At 47.9% G+C, this 22,041-nt stretch overlaps 1 protein-coding gene across 1 annotated transcript in view; it reads left to right on the top strand.

Moving 5' to 3' along the window:
- The window catches only part of smg6 (SMG6 nonsense mediated mRNA decay factor), a 46,008-nt gene extending 23,967 nt beyond the window's left edge, over positions 1 to 22,041 (top strand). Inside the window, exons 12-18 of the mRNA XM_031807692.1 lie at positions 3,999 to 4,168; positions 5,327 to 5,506; positions 5,758 to 5,901; positions 10,933 to 11,077; positions 16,471 to 16,733; positions 16,861 to 16,942; positions 20,063 to 22,041. Coding sequence (XP_031663552.1) covers positions 3,999 to 4,168; positions 5,327 to 5,506; positions 5,758 to 5,901; positions 10,933 to 11,077; positions 16,471 to 16,733; positions 16,861 to 16,942; positions 20,063 to 20,193 — 1,115 coding nt within the window. The 3' untranslated portion in view covers positions 20,194 to 22,041. The remainder of the gene's footprint in view (positions 1 to 3,998; positions 4,169 to 5,326; positions 5,507 to 5,757; positions 5,902 to 10,932; positions 11,078 to 16,470; positions 16,734 to 16,860; positions 16,943 to 20,062) is intronic.

The raw sequence follows: 22,041 nt of genomic DNA, 5'->3' as shown, positions 1-22,041 counted from the left end.
TTGACCTGTACCCCCTGTATATAGTCTAATTATTGACCTGTACCCCCCTGTATATAGTCTCATTATTGACCTGTACCCCCCTGTATATAGTCTCATTATTGACCTGTACCCCCTGTATATAGTCCTCATTTTATTGGACCCTGTTACCCCCCTGTATATAGTCTCATTATTGACCTGTAACCCCCTGTATATAGTCTCATTATTGACCTGTACCCCCCGTATATAGTCTCAATTATTGACCTGTACCCCCCTGTATAATAGTCTCATTATTGACCTGTACCCCCTGTATATAGTCTCATTATTTGACCTGTACCCCCTGTATATAGTCTAATTATTGACCTGTACCCCCTGTATATAGTCTGATTATTGACCTGTACCCCCTGTATATAGTCTAATATTGACCTGTACCCCCCTGTATATAGTCTAATTATTGACCTGTACCCCCTGTATATAGTCTAATTATTGACCTGTACCCCCTGTATATAGTCTAATTATTGACCTGTACCCCCTGTATATAGTCTAATTATTGACCTGTACCCCCTGTATATAGTCTAATTATTGACCTGTACCCCCTGTATATAGTCTAATTATTGACCTGTACCCCCTGTATATAGTCTAATGATTGACTGTACCCCCTGTATATAGGTCTAATGATTGACCTGTACCCCTGTATATAGTCTAATGATTGACCTGTACCCCTGTATATAGTCCTCATTATTGACCTGTACCCCCTGTATATAGTCTCATTATTGACCTGTACCCCCTGTATATAGTCTCATTATTGACCTGTACCCCCTGTATATAGTCTGATTATTGACCTGTACCCCCTGTATATAGTCTATTATTGACCTGTACCCCCTGTATATAGTCTCATTATTGACCTGTACCCCCTGTATATAAGTCTCATTATTGACCTGTACCCCCTGTATATAGTCTCATTATTGACCTGTACCCCCTGTATATAGTCTCATTATTGACCTGTACCCCCTGTATATAGTCTAATTATTGACCTGTACCCCCTGTATATAGTCTAATTATTGACCTGTACCCCCTGTATATAGTCTAATTATTGACCTGTACCCCCTGTATATAGTCTAATTATTGACCTGTACCCCCTGTATATAGTCTAATTATGACCTGTACCCCCGTTATATAGTCTCATTATTGACCTGTACCTCCCTGTATATAGTCTAATTATTGACCTGTACCCCCTGTATAATAGTCTAATTATTGACCTGTACCCCCTGTATATGTCTAATTATTGACCTGGTACCCCCCTGTATATAGTCTAATTATTGACCTGTACCCCCTGTATATAGTCTAATTATGACCTGTTACCCCCTGTATATAGTCTCATTATTGACCTGTACCCCCTGTATATAGTCTCATTATTGACCGGTACCCCCTGTATTAGTCTCATTATGACCTGTACCCCCCTGTATATAGTCTCATTATTGACCTGTACCCCCTGTATATAGTCTAATATTGACCCTGTAACCCTGTATATTAGTCTCATTATTGACCTGTACCCCCTGTATATAGTCTCATTATTGACCTGTACCCCCTGTATATAGTCTCATTATTGACCTGTACCCCCTGTATATAGTCTCATTATTGACCTGTAACCCCCTGTATATAGTCTCATTATTGACCTGTACCCCCCCGTATATAGTCTAATTATTGACCTGTACCCCCCTGTATATAGTCTCATTATTGACCTGTACCCCCTGTATATAGTCTAATTATTGACCTGTACCCCCTGTATATAGTCTAATTATTGACCTGTACCCCCTGTATATAGTCTGATTATTGACCTGTACCCCCTGTATATAGTCTAATTATTGACCTGTACCCCCTGTATATAGTCTAATTATTGACCTGTACCCCCTGTATATAGTCTCATTATTGACCTGTACCCCCTGTATATAGTCTAATTATTGACCTGTACCCCCTGTATAATAGTCTAATTATTGACCTGTACCCCCTGTATATAGTCTCATTATTGACCTGTACCCCCTGTATATAGTCTCATTATTGACCTGTACCCCCCTGTATATAGTCTCATTATTGACCTGTACCCCCTGTAATATAGTCTCATATTTGACTACCCCGTATATAGTCTCATTATTGACCTGTACCCCCTGTATATAGTCTCATTATTGACCTGTACCCCCTGTATATAGTCTCATTATTGACCTGTACCCCCTGTATATAGTCTCATTATATTGACCTGTACCCCCTGTATATAGTCTAATTTATTGACCTGTACCCCCTGTATATAGTCTAATTATTGACCTGTACCCCCCTGTATATAGTCTGATTATTGACCTGTACCCCCCTGTATATAGTCTAATTATTGACCTGTACCCCCTGTATATAGTCTAATTATTGACCTGTACCCCCTGTATATAGTCTAATTATTGACCTGTACCCCCTGTATATAGTCTAATTATGTTATTTTATTGTTACTTATTTATTTTATTTTATTTTTTTTAATTTTAGTTTATTCAGGAATGTTGTTGTTAACTCTATTTTCTTAACTGCGTTGTCGGTTAAGGTGTAAAACGGTTGTGTTGGCCGACAAATAATTTGATTTGATTTGATTATGAGCCCCGCCCAAAAGGCGGATAATCTCTAGGAACCAGGGTTGTCTGGCCCAACAGGGGAGCCTCTCCACGGTGGCCTGAATCAGATCCATAGAGCAGGGTCCGAGGCCACTGATAGGCCAAAGCATCCGTTCCCAACGGAGCGCTCAGATCCCTTTATTGAGAAGGGCAGACTGCAATGCGGGTTTTCTTGCGATTCTTTACATGTACAGGACCAGTCATAAGTTCGGACACCAACTCATTCCAGGGTGTTTCTTCATTCGGTACAATTTTCTACATTGTAGAGTAATAGTGAAGACATCAACACTATGAAATAACACCTATGGACTCATGTAGTAAACCAAAATCTTTTAACCAAATTAAAATATATTTGAGAATCTTCAAAGTAGCTACCCTTTGCCTTGATGACAGCTTTGCACACTCTTGGCATTCTCTCAACCAGCTTCAAGAGGTAGTCACCTGGAATCCATTTCAATGAACAGGTATGCCTTGTTAAAAATGTATTTGTGGAATTTGTTTCCTTATTATGTTTTAGCCAATCAGTTGTGTTGTGACAAGGTAGGGGTGGTATACAGAAGATAGCCCTATTTGGTAAAAGTTCATGTCCATATCATGGTGAAGGAACGGTGCGTTCTGATGCCTGGCCCATACCAGGTTCGGGGACCTTGGCAACCGGTAACTTGTCCCCCCCCCCCCCCAATTGACCGAGCCACTTGAGAGCACTGTTGCCACAGTAAATATTTGGGGATGGAGAGCCCCGAGCCATCACAAATGAAACTGGCTCATCACAAATGTATCCGCCTGTCCCTCTCAGAATCCTGAGAAGAGGCACTGTTTATTCAGAAGCACCGTGCGACGAAGAGTAGCCTCCTTGTTAGCCTCTTGATCGAAGTAGATCGGCACTCATTTGCTAATTCTTTATTACGCACTCACTCGCTAAATCTCAATCACTCAGAGCCCATCCCAGCGGAGGAGAGGAGAAGAGGGGCAGGAGGGGATGGTGAGAGTTTCTGCCTTTCCATTGGACCTGAGGGAGCTGCTGCCTAGCGTCAAGGTCTGGTCTGATTGGATGCTTGGACACCCCAACCAATGGAATCCTCCACCTTGCCGTATAGAGTAAGTACAACACACACACACGATGAGCTCTTTTTTTCCCTGTTTGTTGACTGAGTGGGTGGATTTGGCACTCAATTGCAAATGTAATAGACTTTTAATTTTAAAAGATTCTGAGACACACACACACTGACACACACACACTCTGACACACACTGACACACACACACTCTGACACAACTCTGACCCACACACACTCTGACACACACTGACACACACACACACTCTCCTCTCTCTCCCCCTGTAGCTGTAGTCTTGATGTGTGGCGTAGCCTGGCAGACCTGTGTAATGCGTTGGCGCGTGTCGACCACGGCGAGGCGCCTCTGTACAAGGCAGACGGGGACGGAGGCGAGGGGGATGAGGAGCTCCGCCTGCTGCTATTGGAGGAGGACAGGCTACTGGCGCCGGCTTCGTCCCGCTGCTCGCTGCCCCACAGGAACCCGGCTTACGTAGACTGCCACCGGGGATACAGTGAGTTTACCACCTATACACACACACTAACACACACAATCACACAACCGTATCAGTAGACCAATATTCTCTCCCTTTTCTCCTTCCCCCCCCTTTCTCTCCTCTGCCCTCCCTTTTCCTCCCTCTTCACCCCCCTTTTTTCTTCCTCTCCCCCCCCTTTTCTCCCTCTCCCCCCTTTCTTCCCTCTCCCCCCCCTTCTCTCCCCATCTACCCCCCCCCTTTCTTCTCCTCTCCCCCCTTTCTCCCGTCTCCCCCCTTGTCCCTCTCCCCCCTTTCTCCCTGCTCCCCCGCTTTTCTCCCTCTCCTCCCTTTTCTCTCCCTCTCCCCCCTTTTCCCTCTCCCCCCTTTCTCCCTCTCCCCCCGTCTCCCTCTCCCCCCTTCCTCCCTCTCCCTCCACTTTTCTCCCTCTCCCCCCTCCCCTTTCTCCCTCTCCCCCCCTTTCTCCCTCTCCCCCCTTTTCTCCCTCTCCCCCCCCTTTTCTCTCTCCCCCTTTCTCCCCCTCCCCCCTTCTCTCCTTCTCCCCCCCTTCTCTCCCTCCCCCCCCTTTCTCCCTCCTCCCCTCCCCCCCCTTTCTCCCTCTCCCCCCCTTTCTCCCTCTCCCCCCTCCCCCCCCTTCTCTCCCTCTCCCCCCTTTTTCTCCCCCCTCCCCCCCCCTTCCCCCCCCCCTTTTCTCCCTCTCCCCCCCCCCCTTTCTCCCTCTCCCCCCTTTCTCCATCTCCCCCCTTTCTCCCTCCCCCCCCTTTCTCCTCCCCCTTTCTCCCTCTCCCCCCTTTCTCCCTCTCCCCCCTTTCTCCCTCTCCCCCCTTCTCTCCCTCTCCCCCCTTTCTCCCTCTCCCCCCTTTCTCCCCCTCTCCCTCTCCCCCCTTTCTCCCTCTCCCCCCTCTCACTCTCCCCCCCTTCTCCCCCCTTCTCCCCTCTCCCTCTCCCCCCTTCTCTCCCTCTCCCCCCTTCTCTCCCTCTACGCCCCTTTTCTCCCTCTCCCCCCTTCTCTCCCTCTACGCCCCTTTTCTCCCTCTTCCCCCCTTCTCTCCCTCTCCCCCCCTTCTCTCCCCTCTACCCCCCTTTTCTCCCTCTCCCCCCTTCTCTCCCTCTCCCCCCCTTCTCTCCCTCTCCTACCCTTTTCTCCCTCTCTCTAGGCGATAGCTGCAGACTGTAAAAGGGTAACAGTATTGAAGTATTTCCTGGAGGCTCTGTGTGGACAGGAAGAACCTCTCCTGGCTTTTAAAGGAGGGAAGTACGTCTCCATGGCAACCTCTCCCCAACCCGGTCGCCCCGGCGACGCGCGCAGCAGACAGGACTCGCAGACAGAGAGAGAGGTGTGTCCGTCTCCTGTCCCCTGTGTGTCGCTGGCTTTTACCCAAACAACGGAAGTTAAACAGCTGATTCAACCGTGTTTTAATGCTGAACCTCACAACATTGATTTCCATGTCAATGGTCAGTTATCATATAGCAACTAGTCACCTTCATGAAGACCTTGGTTAGCTGAGTCGTGTGTGTGTGTGTAATTGTGTGATTGTGTGTGTCTCAGTTTTGTAACACGTCCTTCTCTTCCGTTGCTGTGTCGCAGAGTGATGACGTCATCGTGGAGGCGGAGTCGTCTGTGTCGGACGGTGATGATGGCAGTGAGGATGACATCCGAGAGCTCCGGGCCAGACGCAGCGCCCTCACCAACAAACTGGCTGAGCAGCAGAGACGCAGGGACAAGATACAGGTAACACACACTATATACACACTACACTATATACACACTACACTATATACACACAGGGACAAGATACAGGTAACACACACTATATACACACTACACTATATACACACTACACTATATACACACTACACTATATACACACAGGGACAAGATACAGGTAACACACACTATATACACACTACACTATATACACACTACACTATATACACACTACACTATATACACACAGGGACAAGATACAGGTAACACACACTATATACACACTACACTATATACACACTACACTATATACACACAGGGACAAGATACAGGTAACACACACTATATACACACTACACTATATACACACTACACTATATACACACTACACTATATACACACAGGGACAAGATACAGGTAACACACACTATATACACACTACACTATATACACACTACACTATATACACACAGGGACAAGATACAGGTAACACACACTATATACACACTACACTATATACACACTACACTATATACACACAGGGACAAGATACAGGTAACACACACTATATACACACTACACTATATACACACTACACTATATACACACAGGGACAAGATACAGGTAACACACACTATATACACACTACACTATATACACACAGGGACAAGATACAGGTAACACTACACTATATACACACTACACTATATACACACAGGGACAAGATACAGGTAACACACACTATATACACACTATAGTATAAACATACACTATATATATATATATATATACACACTATACACACACTACACTATATACACACTATACACACACTATATACACACACTACACTATATACACACTATACACACACTACACTATATACACACTATATACACTATATACACACACACTATATACACACTATATACTATTTAGTGTGTATAGTGTGTATTTAGTGTGTATATAGAGTGTATATAGTGTGTGTATAGTGTGTATATAGTGTAGTGTGTAGTGTGTATTTATATACACTATACACACACTACACACTATATACACACTATATACACTATATACACACACTATATACACACACTACACTATATACACACTATACACACACTACACTATACACACACTACACTATATACACACTATACACACACTACACTATACACACACTATATACACTATATACACACTATACACACACTACACTATACACACACTATATACACTATATACACACTACACTATATACACACACTACACTATATACACACACTACACTAGAAACACACACTATATACACACACTACACTATGTACACACACTACACTATATACACACTATATACACACTACACTATATACACACTATATACACACACTACACTATATACACACACTACACTAGAAACACACACTATATACACACGCTACACTATATACACACACTACACTATATACACACTATATACACACTATACACACACTATATACACACTATACACACACTATATACACACTATACACACACTATATACACACTATACACACACTATACACACACTATATACACACTATATACACACAGGGACTAGATACAGGTAACACACACTATATACACACGACACTATATACACTAGAAACACTATACACACACTATACACACACACTACACACTATATACACTATATACACACACTATATACACACACTACACTATATACACACTATACACACACTACACTATACACACACTACACTATACACACACTACACTATACACACACTATATACAATATATACACACTATACACACACTACACTATACACACACTATATACACTATATACACACTACACTATATACACACACTACACTAGAAACACACACTATATACACACACTACACTATGTACACACACTACACTATATACACACTATATACACACTACACTATATACACACTATATACACACACTACACTAGAAACACACACTATATACACACACTACACTATATACACACTATACACACACTATATACACACACTATATACACACTATATACACACTATACACACACTATATACACACTATACACACACTATATACACACTATACACACACTATATACACACTATACACACACTATATACACACTATATACACACAGGGACTAGATACAGGTAACACACACTATATACACACACGACACTATATACACTAGAAACACTATACACACACTATATACACACTATACACACTATATACACACTATATACACACAGGGACTAGATACTGGTAACACACACTATATACATTAACTCTGTATCGTAATACCCTGTATATAGCCTACACATTGACTCTGTACCGGTACCCCCTGTATATAGCCTCCACATTGACTCTGTACCGGTACCCCCTGTATATAGCCTCCACATTGACTCTGTACCGGTACCCCCTGTATATAGCCTCCACATTGACTCTGTACCGGTACCCCCTGTATATAGCCTCCACATTGACTCTGTACCGGTACCCCCTGTATATAGCCCCACATTGACTCTGTACCAGTACCCCCTGTATATAGTCTCCACATTGACTCTGTACCGTAATACCCTGTATATAGCCTCCACATTGACTCTGTACCGGTACCCCCTGTATATAGCCTCCACATTGACTCTGTACCGGTACCCCCTGTATATAGCCTGAACATTGACTCTGTACCGGTACCCCCTGTATATAGCCTCCACATTGACTCTGTACCGGTACCACCTGTATATAGCCTCCATTGACTCTGTACCGTAACACCCTGTATATAGCCTCCACATTGACTCTGTACCGGTACCCCCTGTATATAGCCTCCACATTGACTCTGTACCGGTACCCCCTGTATATAGCCTCCACATTGACTCTGTACCGGTACACCCTGTATATAGCCTCCACATTGACTCTGTACCGGTACACCCTGTATATAGCCTCCACATTGACTCTGTACCGGTACACCCTGTATATAGCCTCCACATTGACTCTGTACCGGTACCCCCTGTATATAGCCTCCACATTGACTCTGTACCGGTACCACCTGTATATAGCCTCCATTGACTCTGTACCGGTACCCCCTGTATATAGCCTCCACATTGACTCTGTACCGTAACACCCTGTATATAGCCTCCATTGACTCTGTACCGTAACACCCTGTATATAGCCTCCACATTGACTCTGTACCGGTACCCCCTGTATATAGCCTCCACATTGACTCTGTACCGGTACCCCCTGTATATAGCCTCCACATTGACTCTGTACCGGTACACCCTGTATATAGCCTCCACATTGACTCTGTACCGGTACACCCTGTATATAGCCTCCACATTGACTCTGTACCGGTACACCCTGTATATAGCCTCCACATTGACTCTGTACCGGTACCACCTGTATATAGCCTCCATTGACTCTGTACCGGTACCACCTGTATATAGCCTCCATTGACTCTGTACCGGTACCCCCTGTATATAGCCTCCATTGACTCTGTACCGGTACCCCCTGTATATAGCCTCCACATTGACTCTGTACCGTAACACCCTGTATATAGCCTCCACATTGACTCTGTACCGGTACCCCTGTATATAGCCTCCACATTGACTCTGTACCGTAACACCCTGTATATAGCCTCCACATTGACTCTGTACCGTAACACCCTGTATATAGCCTCCACATTGACTCTGTACCGTAACACCCTGTATATAGCCTCCACATTGACTCTGTACCGTAATACCCTGTATATAGCCTCCACATTGACTCTGTACCGTAATACCCTGTATATAGCCTCCACATTGACTCTGTACCGTAACACCCTGTATATAGCCTCCACATTGACTCTGTACCGTAACACCCTGTATATAGCCGCCACATTGACTCTGTACCGTAACACCCTATATATAGCCTCCACATTGACTCTGTACCGTAACACCCTGTATATAGTCTCACTATTGTTATTTCACTGCTGCTCTTTAATTACTTGTTATTTCTATTTCTTATTCTATTTTACATTTTTTTTACCTGCATTGTTGGTTAGGGGCTCATAAGTAACTACTACACCTGTTGTATTCAGCATTTCACTGTGAGGTCTAATACACCTGTTGTATTCAGCATTTCACTGTGAGGTCTACTACACCTGTTGTATTCAGCATTTCACTGTAAGGTCTACTACACCTGTTGTATTCAGCATTTCACTGTAAGGTCTACTACACCTGTTGTATTCAGCATTTCACTGTAAGGTCTACTACACCTGTTGTATTCAGCATTTCACTGTAAGGTCTACTACACCTGTTGTATTCAGCATTTCACTGTGAGGTCTACTACACCTGTTGTATTCAGCATTTCACTGTGAGGTCTACTACACCTGTTGTATTCAGCATTTCACTGTGAGGTCTACTACACCTGTTGTATTCAGCATTTCACTGTGAGGTCTACTACACCTGTTGTATTCAGCATTTCACTGTCAGGTCTACTACACCTGTTGTATTCAGCATTTCACTGTGAGGTCTACTACACCTGTTGTATTCAGCATTTCACTGTGAGGTCTACTACACCTGTTGTATTCAGCATTTCACTGTAAGGTCTACTACACCTGTTGTATTCAGCATTTCACTGTAAGGTCTACTACACCTGTTGTATTCAGCATTTCACTGTAAGGTCTACTACACCTGTTGTATTCAGCATTTCACTGTGAGGTCTACTACACCTGTTGTATTCAGCATTTCACTGTGAGGTCTACTACACCTGTTGTATTCAGCATTTCACTGTGAGGTCTACTACACCTGTTGTATTCAGCATTTCACTGTGAGGTCTACTACACCTGTTGTATTCATCATTTCACTGTGAGGTCTACTACACCTGTTGTATTCAGCATTTCACTGTAAGGTCTACTACACCTGTTGTATTCAGCATTTCACTGTAAGGTCTACTACACCTGTTGTATTCGGGCGCACGTGACAAATAAACGTTGATTTGATTTTTATTTGTAACGTGTGTGTGTGTGTTCGCTCCATCCAGGCGGTGTTACAGACGTGTGGTCAGTTGGAGTTAGAGGTACGTCCTCTTTTCCTGGTCCCTGACACCAATGGTTTCATCGACCACCTCACCGGCCTCAAGACACTGCTTCAGTCTGGGACCTACATTGTGGTGGTGCCCCTCATAGGTAACTACCACACACTAACAAACATACTTCATCGACCGCCTCACCAAAACACTTCAGAAAGTATTCACACCCCTTGGGGCACAACACATCACTGAGTACTTCATATTTTCAAGCATGGTGGTGGCTGCATCATGTTATGGGTATGCTTGTCATTGACAAGGACTAGGGAGTTTGTTTTTTAGGATAAAAAAAAACGGAAGAGCTACGTAAGCACAGGCAAAATCCTAGAGGAAACCCTGGTTCAGTCTGCTTTCTAACAGACACTGTGAGATATTGACCTTACAATCAGGACAATAACCTCAAACAGAAGGCCAAATATACACGGGGCGGCAGGTAGTCTAGTGGTTAGAGTGTAGGGGTGGTAGGTAGTCTAGTGGTTAGAGTGTAGGGGCGGCAGGTAGCCTAGTGGTTAGAGTGTAGGGGCGGCAGGTAGCCTAGTAGTTAGAGTGTAGGGGTGGTAGGTAGCCTAGTGGTTAGAGTGTAGGGGTGGTAGGTAGCCTAGTGGTTAGAGTGTAGGGGTGGCAGGTAGCCTAGTGGTTAGAGTGTAGGGGCGGTAGGTAGCCTAGTGGTTAGAGTGTAGGGGCGGCAGGTAGCCTAGTGGTTAGAGTGTAGGGGCGGCAGGTAACCTAGTGGTTAGAGTGTAGGGGCGGCAGGTAGCCAAGTGGTTTTTAAAAGAATAAGTGCAAATATTGTATAATCCAGGTGTGTAAAGCTCTTAGATATTTACCCAGAAAGACTCACAGCTGTAATCGCTGCCAAAGGTGATTCTAGCATGTATTGAATACTTACAGTACCAGTCAACAGTTTTAGAACACCTACTCATTCAAGGGTTTTTCTTTATTTTTACTATTTTCTACATTGTAGAATAATAGTTTAGACATCAAATGCATTCCAGGTGACTACCTCATGAAGCTGGTTGAGAGAATGGCAAGTGTGTGCAAAGCTGTCACCAAGGCAAAGGGTGGCTACTTTGAAGAATCTCAAATATAAAATATTTTAATTTGTTTCAACACTTTTTTTGGGTTACTAGAGGGTAGGGTAGCCTAGTGGTTAGAGCGTTGGACTAGTAACCAGAAGGTTGCGAGTTCAAAACCCCCGAGCTGACAAGGTACAAATCTGTCGTTCTGCCCCTGAACAGGCAGTTAACCCACTGTTCCTAGGCGGTCATTGAAAATAAGAATGTGTTCTTAACTGACTTGCCTAGTTAAAAAAAGGTCAAATTAAAAATTCCATATGTGTTTTTCATAGTTTGTCTTCAGTATTATTTTACAATGTAGAAAGAGAAAGAAAAACCCTTGAATGAGGTGTGTCCACTTTTGTCCGTATTGATTTTGTCAAAACATTTGCTAACATTTCCAAAAACATGTTTGTCATGGTGGGATATTGTGTGTTGATGGTGAGATAATTATTATTTTTTAATAAATGTTTAATTCAGGCTGTAACTCAACATATAATGTGGAATAAGTCAACTGGTATGAATACTGTCTGAAGGCACGGTCCATACTGGTGGTGCCCCTCTATTGTGAGACTAAGAGGGAAGGAGTAGAGCACTGCACGGGTATGACATTTAAGCTTGAGCCCTACCCTATCCTACTCTACCCTATCCTACTCTACCCTATCCTACTCTACCCTAGCCTATCCTACTCTACCCTATCCTACCCTATCCTACTCTACCCTATCCTACCCTATCCTACTCTACCCTAGCCTACCCCATCCTACTCTATCCTACCCTAGCCTATCCTACCCTACCCTATCCTACTCTACCCTATCATACCCTATCCTACTCTACCCTATCCTACTCTACCCTATCCTACCCTACTCTACCCTATCCTACTCTACCCTAGCCTATCCTACTCTACCCTAGCCTATCCTACCCTACCTTATCCTACTCTACCTTACCCTATCCTACTCTACCTTACCCTATCCTACTCTACCTTACCCTATCCTACTCTACCCTAGCCCACCCTACTCTACCCTAGCCTACCCTACTCTACCTTACCCTATCCTATCCTACTCTACCCAAGCCTAGCCTACTCTACCCAAGCCTATCCTACTCTACCCTAGTCTACTCTACCCAAGCCTATCCTACTCTACCCTAGCCTACTCTACCCTAGCCTATCCTACTCTACCCTAGCCTACTCTACCCTAGCCTATCCTACTCTACCCTATTCTACTCTACCCTAGCCCATCCTACTCTACCCTAGCCTATCCTACTCTACCCTATCCTACCCTATCCTACTCTACCCTAGCCTACCCCATCCTACTCTACCCTAGCCTACCCCATCCTACTCTACCCTAGCCTACCCCATCCTACTCTACCCTAGCCTACCCCATCCTACTCTACCCTATCCTACCCCATCCTACTCTACCCTAGCCTACCCCATCCTACTCTACCCTAGCCTATCAAATCAAATCAAATCAAATTTATTTATATAGCCCTTCGTACATCAGCTGATATATCAAAGTGCTGTACAGAAACCCAGCCTAAAACCCCAAACAGCAAGCAATACAGGTGTAGAAGCACGGTGGCTAGGAAAAACTCCCTAGAAAGGCCAAAACCTAGGAAGAAACCTAGAGAGGAACCAGGCTATGTGGGGTGGCCTGTCCTCTTCTGGCTGTGCCAGGTAGAGATTATAACAGAACATGGCCAAGATGTTCAAATGTTCATAAATGACCAGCATGGTCGAATAATAATAAGGCAGAACACTCACACTACTCTACCCTATCCTACTCTACCCTATCCTACTCTACCCTAGCCTATCCTACCCTAGCCGATCCTACCCTATTCTACCCTAGCCTATCCTACTCTACCCTATCCCACCCTACTCTACCCTACCCTAGCCTGGCCGACTCTACCCTAGCCTGGCCGACTCTACCCTAGCCTGGCCGACTCTACCCTAGCCTATCCTACTCTACCCTAGCCTATCCTACTCTACCCTAGCCTATCCTACCCTATCCTAGCCTATCCTACTCTACCCTACCCTAGCCTGGCCGACTCTACCCTAGCCTATGCTACTCTACCCTAGCCTATCCGACTCTACCCTAGCCTACCCTATTCTACTCTACCCTAGCCAAGCCGACCCGAGCCTAGACGACCCTAGCCTAACCGATCCTACCCAAGCCTGGCCGACCCTACTCTACTCTAGCCGACCCTACTCTAGCCTATCCTACTCTACCCTATCCTACCCTACCCTGGCCTATCCGACTCTACCCTAGCCAAACCGACCCGAGCCTAGACGACCCTAGCCGACCCTACCCAAGCCTGGCCGACTCGACCCTACTCTACTCTAGCCTATCCTACTCTACCCTAGCCTACCCCACTTTACTCTACCCTATCCTACTCTACCCTACTCTGGCCTATCCGACTCTACCCTAGCCTAGCCGACCCTACCCTAGCCTAGCCGATCCTACCCAAGCCTGGCCGACCCTACCCAAGCCAACCCTACCCTACCCAAGCCTACCCTGCCCTAGCCAAGCCTGGCCGACCCTACCCTACCCAAGCCTACCCTGCCCTAGCCTAGCCTGATTGCTTCTGCCAAATGATTATTTTACTCTACCCTAGCCTATCCTACCCTAGCCTATCCTACTCTACCCTACCCTATCCCACCCTACCCTACCCTAGCCTGGCTGACTCTACCCTAGCCTGGCCGACTCTACCCTAGCCTATCCTACTCTACCCTAGCCTATCCTACTCTACCCTAGCCTATCCTAGCCTACCCTATTCTACTCTAGCCTATCCTACCCTGCCCTAGCCAAGCCTGGCCGACTCTACCCTAGCCTATGCTACTCTACCCTAGCCTATCCTACTCTACCCTAGCCTATGCTACTCTACCCTAGCCTATCCTACTCTACCCTAGCCTATCCGACTCTACCCTAGCCTACCCTAATCTACTCTACCCTAGCCAAGCCGACCCGAGCCTAGACGACCCTAGCCTAACCGACCCTACCCAAGCCTGGCCGACCCTACTCTACCCTAGCCGACCCTACTCTACCCTATCCTACTCTAGCCTATCCTACTCTACCCTATGCTACTCTACCCTACCCTATCCTACTCTACCCTGGCCTATCCGACTCTACCCTAGCCAAACCGACCCGAGCCTAGACGACCCTAGCCGACCCTACCCAAGCCTGGCCAACTCGACCCTACTCTACTCTAGCCTATCCTACTCTACCCTAGTCTACCCCACTTTACTCTACCCTATCCTACTCTACCCTACTCTGGCCTATCCGACTCTACCCTAGCCTAGCCGACCCTACCCAAGCCTGGCCGACCCTACCCTACCCAAGCCGACCCTACCCTACCCAAGCCTGGCCGACCCTATCCTACCCAAGCCTACCCTGCCCTAGCCTAGCCTGATTGCTTCTGCCAAATGATTATTTTACTCTACTCTACCCTAGCCTATCCTACCCTAGCCTATCCTACTCTACCCTACCCTATCCCACCCTACTCTACCCTACCCTAGCCTGGCTGACTCTACCCTAGCCTGGCCGACTCTACCCTAGCCTATCCTACTCTACCCTAGCCTATCCTACTCTACCCTAGCCTATCCTACTCTACCCTAGCCTACCCTATTCTACTCTAGCCTATCCTACCCTGCCCTAGCCAAGCCTGGCCAACTCTACCCTACCCAAGCCTACCCTGCCCTAGCCTAGCCTGATTATGATTATTTTACAACTTTTCAGAGTAATGTTGACTGTTTATTTCCCTTTTTGTTTGTCTATTCCACTTGCTTTGGCAATGTAAACATGTGTTTCCCGAGCAGAGAGTGAGAGAGATACTGTAGTTAGGCAGCCATCAATATCAGGTTTTAGGAGTTAGGGGAATGTTTAGTTCTGACTGTAGATGTCTTTGCCCTCCTCTCTCTCTTCTCTCCCCCTCCTCTTCTCTCTCCCTCCTCTTCTCTCTCCCTTCCTCATTTCTCTCCTCTCCCCCTCCTCTTCTCTCCCTGTCCTTCTCTCTCCTTCCTCTTCTCTCTCTCTTCCTCATTTCTCTCTTCTCTCCCCCTCCTTCTCTCTCCTTCCTCTTCTCTCTCCCTCTTCTCTCTCTCTTCTCTCTCCCTTCCTCATTTCTCTTTTCTCTCCCTATCCTTCTCTCCCCTCCTCTTCTCTCTCCCTTCCTCATTTTTCTCTTCTCTCCTCCTCTTCTCTCTCCTTCCTCATTTCTCCCTCTTCTCTCTCTCTCCCTTCCTCATTTCGCTCTTATCTCCCCCTCCTCTTCTCTCTCCTTCCTCATTTCTCCCTCTTCTCTCTCTCTCCCCCTTCCTCATTTCTCTCCTCTTCCCCTCCTTCCTCATTTCTCCCTCTTCTCTCTCTCTCCCTTCCTCATTTCTCTCTTCTCTCCCCCTCCTCTCTCCTTCCTCATTGCTCCCTGTTCTCTCCCTCCCCTCCTCCAGTGATAACAGAGTTGGATGGTCTGGCAAAGGGGCAGGAGAGCTGCGATGGCTCTGGCAGTGGGCGTGGTGGCAGTGGTTGTCGTGGAAACACCGGTGGTGGTGGCCCGACCCACCACCGGTCAGTCCAGGAGAAGGCTAAGGTTGCCGTGGCGTTTCTGGAGCGAGGGTTCGAGGCCAGGGAGCCCTGTCTCAGAGCGCTGACCAGCAGAGGAAGTCAACTGGAGTCTATCGCCTTCCGCAGCGAAGACACCTCCGGACAACAGGTGTGTGTGTGAATTAGAGTTTGGAGCAGTCTTCCACTGCAAGTCAATGCTATTTCATCCAATTCCGGACTGTCATTGAAATTCAGCTTTAGATTTACCGGTCTCCCCCCCCCCCCCCCCTCTCCAGGGAAACAATGATGATGTCATCTTGTCCTGCTGTCTCCACTACTGCAAAGATGAGGCTAAAAGCTTGATGCCTGCACAGACAAGTAGCTGTCTCCTTCCACCAACACACTCATGCATGTGTTGCACAATCTGTCTATACTATATTTATTCTACCTTTACTCCTCCCTCCCTCCCCACCTCCATCTCCCCTCCTCCCTCCGTCTCTCATATCTCCCCTCCTCCCTTCGTCTCTCATACCACCCCTCCTCCCTCCGTCTCTCATACCTCCCCTCCTCCCTCCGTCTCTCATATCTCCCCTCCTCCCTCCGTCTCTCATATCTCCCCTCCTCCCTCCGTCTCTCATATCTCCCCTCCTCCCTCCGTCTCTCATATCTCCCCTCCTCCCTCCGTCTCTCATATCTCCCCTCCTCCCTCCGTCTCTCATATCTCCCCTCCTCCCTCCGTCTCTCATACCTCCCCTCCTCCCTCCGTCTCTCATACCACCCTCCTCCATGTCTCATATCTCCCCTCCTCCCTCCGTCTCTCATACCTCCCCTCCTCCCTCCGTCTCTCATACTACCCCTCCTCCCTCCGTCTCTCATACTACCCCTCCTCCCTCTCATACCTTCCCCCGTCTCTCATACCTCCCTCCTCCCTCCGTCTCTCATATCTCCCCTCCTCCCTCTCATACCTTCCCCCGTCTCTCATACCTTCCCCCGTCTCTCATACCTCCCCTCCTCCCTCCGTCTCTCATACTACCCCTCCTCCCTCTCATACCTTCCCCCGTCTCTCATACCTCCCCCCGTCTCTCATAACTCCCCTCCTCCCTCCGTCTCTCATACCTCTCCCCGTCTCTCATATCTCCCCTCCTCCCTCCGTCTCTCATACCACCCCTCCTCCCTCCGTCTCTCTTACCTCCCCTCCGTCTCTCATACCTCCTGTCCTCCCTCCGTCTCTCATACCACCCCTCCTCCCTCTCATACCTTCCCCCGTCTCTCATACCTCCCCTCCGTCTCTCATACCTCCTGTCCTCCCTCCGTCTCTCATACTACCCCTCCTCCCTCTCATACCTTCCCCCGTCTCTCATACCTCCCCCCGTCTCTCATAACTCCCCTCCTCCCTCCGTCTCTCATACCTCCCCCCGTCTCTCATATCTCCCCTCCTCCCTCCGTCTCTCATACCACCCCTCCTCCCTCCGTCTCTCATACCTCCCCTCCGTCTCTCATACCTCCTGTCCTCCCTCCGTCTCTCATACCACCCCTCCTCCCTCTCATACCTTCCCCCGTCTCTCATACCTCCCCTCCGTCTCTCATACCTCCTGTCCTCCCTCCGTCTCTCATACCACCCCTCCTCCCTCTCATACCTCCCCTCCTCCCTCCGTCTCTCATACTACCCCTCCTCCCTCTCATACCTTCCCCCGTCTCTCATACCTCCCCTCCTCCCTCCGTCTCTCATACCTCCTGTCCTCCCTCCGTCTCTTATACCTCCCCCTGTCTCTCATATCTCCCCTCCTCCCTCCGTCTCTCATACCACCCCTCCTCCCTCCGTCTCTCATACCTCCCCTCCTCCCTCCGTCTCTCATACCTCCCCTCCTCCCTCCGTCTCTCATACCTCCCCTCCTCCCTCCGTCTCTCATACCTCCCCTCCTCCCTCCGTCTCTCATACCAACCCTCCTCCCTCCGTCTCTCATACCACCCCTCCTCCCTCCGTCTCTCATACCTCCCCTCCTCCCTCCGTCTCTCATACCTCCCCTCCTCACTCCGTCTCTCATACCTCCCCTCCTCACTCCGTCTCTCATACCTCCCCTCCTCCCTCCGTCTCTCATATCTCCCCTCCCTCCGTTTCTCATACCTCCCTCGGTCTCTCATATCTCCCCTCCTCCCTCGGTCTCTCGTGTCTCCCCTCCTCACTCCGTTTCTCATACCTCCACTCCTCCCTCGGTCTCTCATATCTCCCCTCCTCCCTCCGTGTTTCCCCTCTTCCCTCAGTCTCCCATACCTCCCCTCTTCCCTCCGTCTCTCATACCTCCCCTCTCCCTCCGTCTCTCATACCTCCCCTCCTCCCTCTGTCTCTCATACCTCCCCTCCTCCCTCCGTCTCTCATACCTCCCCTCCTCCCTCGGTCTCTCATATCTCCCTCCTCCCTCGGTCTCTCATATCTCCCCTCCGTCTCTCATACCTCCCTCGGTCTCTCATATCTCCCCTCCTCCCTCGGTCTCTCGTGTCTCCCCTCCTCACTCCGTTTCTCATACCTCCCCTCCTCCCTCGGTCTCTCATATCTCCCCTCCTCCCTCCGTGTTTCCCCTCTTCCCTCAGTCTCCCATACCTCCCCTCTTCCCTCCGTCTCTCATACCTCCGTCTCTCATACCTCCCCTCCTCCCTCGGTCTCTCATATCTCCCCTCCTCCCTCCGTGTTTCCCCTCTTCCCTCCGTCTCCCATACCTCCCCTCCTCCCTCCGTCTCTCATACCTTCCCTTCCTCCCTCGGTCTCTCGTGTCTCCCCTCCTCACTCCGTTTCTCATACCTCCCCTCCTCCCTCGGTCTCTCATATCTCCCCTCCTCCCTCGGTCTCTCGTGTCTCCCCTCCTCACTCCGTTTCTCATACCTCCCCTCCTCCCTCGGTCTCTCATATCTCCCCTCCTCCCTCCGTGTTTCCCCTCTTCCCTCAGTCTCCCATACCTCCCCTCTTCCCTCCGTCTCTCATACCTCCGTCTCTCATACCTCCCCTCCTCCCTCGGTCTCTCATATCTCCCCTCCTCCCTCCGTGTTTCCCCTCTTCCCTCCGTCTCCCATACCTCCCCTCCTCCCTCCGTCTCTCATACCTTCCCTTCCTCCCTCGGTCTCTCGTGTCTCCCCTCCTCACTCCGTTTCTCATACCTCCCCTCCTCCCTCGGTCTCTCATATCTCCCCTCCTCCCTCCGTGTTTCCCCTCTTCCCTCAGTCTCCCATACCTCCCCTCTTCCCTCCGTCTCTCATACCTCCGTCTCTCATACCTCCTCTCCTCCCTCGGTCTCTCATATCTCCCCTCCTCCCTCCGTGTTTCCCCTCTTCCCTCAGTCTCCCATACCTCCCCTCTTCCCTCCGTCTCTCATACCTCCGTCTCTCATACCTCCCCTCCTCCCTCCATCTCTCATACCTCCCCTCCTCCCTCTCTCTCATACCTCCCCTCCGTCTCCCCTCCTCCCTCCGTCTCTCATATCTCCTCTCTTCTTTCCTCTCTCCCAGACGGTCCGGTGCGTTTGCGTCGGGAGGTGGTTCTCCTGACAGATGACCGTAACCTGCGGGTCAAAGCCCTGACCAGGAATGTGCCGGTCAGAGACATCCCCGCATTCCTCACCTGGGCCAAAGTGGGCTGAACCGGGTCACACACAGACCACGCCCAGAGCACCCAGACAACCAATCAACTGCTGATAACCGCTGGCCACCTCCCACACCACCTTGGAGTGGAGAAGGAGAATATACGCTAATGCAGAAGAGAAGACTGTTGGGGGGAGAGAGACGAAGGAGAAACTCTTTTTTTTTTTTGGTGGAAAAGCTCAAATGAAAACCAAAAAAAATGTTATTTTTTGGGGGGAGGAGTGGAATGAGTTGAATTGCCTGAGAGCTTTTTTCTCCTCTCGTTGTGGTGAGGTGTGTGTGTTAATAACTGCTCCTCTCAGAGGGAAGGAGGAGGGAGGACAGGAGCAGAGAGAGATGCAGGAAGAACTGTAGGAGAGAGAGAGAGAGGGGAGAAGAGGTGTGTGTTATTATCTGGCTTCTCCATTCCAGCCGTGCGCCCTTCATAACTTCTGCAGTGTGTTCACAAGGCCAGCAGCAGTATTTATCTCTGGAAACGACAGAGCAGAGAAGGAATAGAGAGAGAGAAAGAGGTTAGGGCTGAGGAGGAAGGCCATAGCTGAAGACTTATCTCTGGCTGTGTGATTTGTCTGTTTAACTGACATCTTGTCTGTAACCCCAGAGCAGCACAAAGAGAGGCCCTGTAGTGGCAAGGAGGGAGGCTGTGGTGATGGATTACCAGGTTCTGGTGTATTAGATAGGGGATTGGTACACCCACCTTAATCTCCTTGACGCAGAGCCACACGCTCAGCCTCGGATGGCCAGGATGTGGTTTGCATCCCAGTTGCCCAGCAACAGTGTTGGTGATGTTGGTACCCCCAGCAGCTTGATGGTGACGGAGTCATTTCCAAGTTGGGGTTTCTATAAAGGAGCAGCTTTAAAGAAACGTTTTTAAAAAGATGAAGAAAATAGACTTTTTCTGATTTAGCATTGTGGATGTGGCGGTGGTTAATGTAGAGGCCATAATGACATCACAATACCCCATAATGACATCACAATACCCCATAATGACATCACAATACCCCATAATGACATCACAATACCCCATAATTTTTCTTTTCTTTTTCTGATTTAGCATTGTGGATGTTGCGGTGTGTTTTGTGTCCATTGTGTGTGTGTGTGTGTGTGTGTGTGCGTACGTGTTTGTGTGTGATGTTTATGCTCTACAGAAGAGCTCGTCTTTCTGCTTACATTTTTTTTCCACCCACAAACCGTTTTGGTTTGTTTTAAGTTTTTTAACAAGTCAAATAAGATTTGAATGTTTTATTTCATCATAAATGTAGTTTGTTTCTCTTGGGTTTTTACCACCAACAGCTTAACTGTTGTAACTCAACAGCTTGTTCAGCTTCTATTCATTATCTATCTATTTTTCTTCACATTAAGTATAGAACTCTGCTGATCTGAGTGAACATATCTAGACTGGCTAGATATGTTCAGTAACGTGTGTGTGTGTGTGCGTGTGCGTGTGCGTAACAGGATTTCTTGTTAATGGTAATTGGCGGATTTTTCCCCACTCCCTAAAAAATAAAACAAGGTAAGGCGATAAATACAATTTGCCTCAGCCAAATTGTCCGGAAGAATCTCATTTGCAAAAGATTGCTTTTGTTGTTGTTGTTGTTGGAAATACATTTATCCGGTCCTGCTTATCGGCCTGTAGGTAAATGTGCATAATTAAGTGGAATTAAATTGTCGCGTTCCATCTTCCCACGGCATACAGAGACCTGAACATCACCTGTCAGACAGAGCTGCTGCTGCTGAGACTCTGGTTCAGCTCGTTGCTCGACTGAAAAGCACTTTTATAAGCCCAGCTATTATTACGCAACAATTCTAAATGTAATCGCGTGTTAACAGTTTTGATTGCCACGATT

Source organism: Oncorhynchus kisutch, linkage group LG28, assembly GCF_002021735.2.
Source record: "Oncorhynchus kisutch isolate 150728-3 linkage group LG28, Okis_V2, whole genome shotgun sequence".
In the NCBI taxonomy this organism is placed as follows: Eukaryota; Metazoa; Chordata; class Actinopteri; order Salmoniformes; family Salmonidae; genus Oncorhynchus; species Oncorhynchus kisutch.
This window is presented reverse-complemented; position numbering and strand designations above follow the sequence as displayed.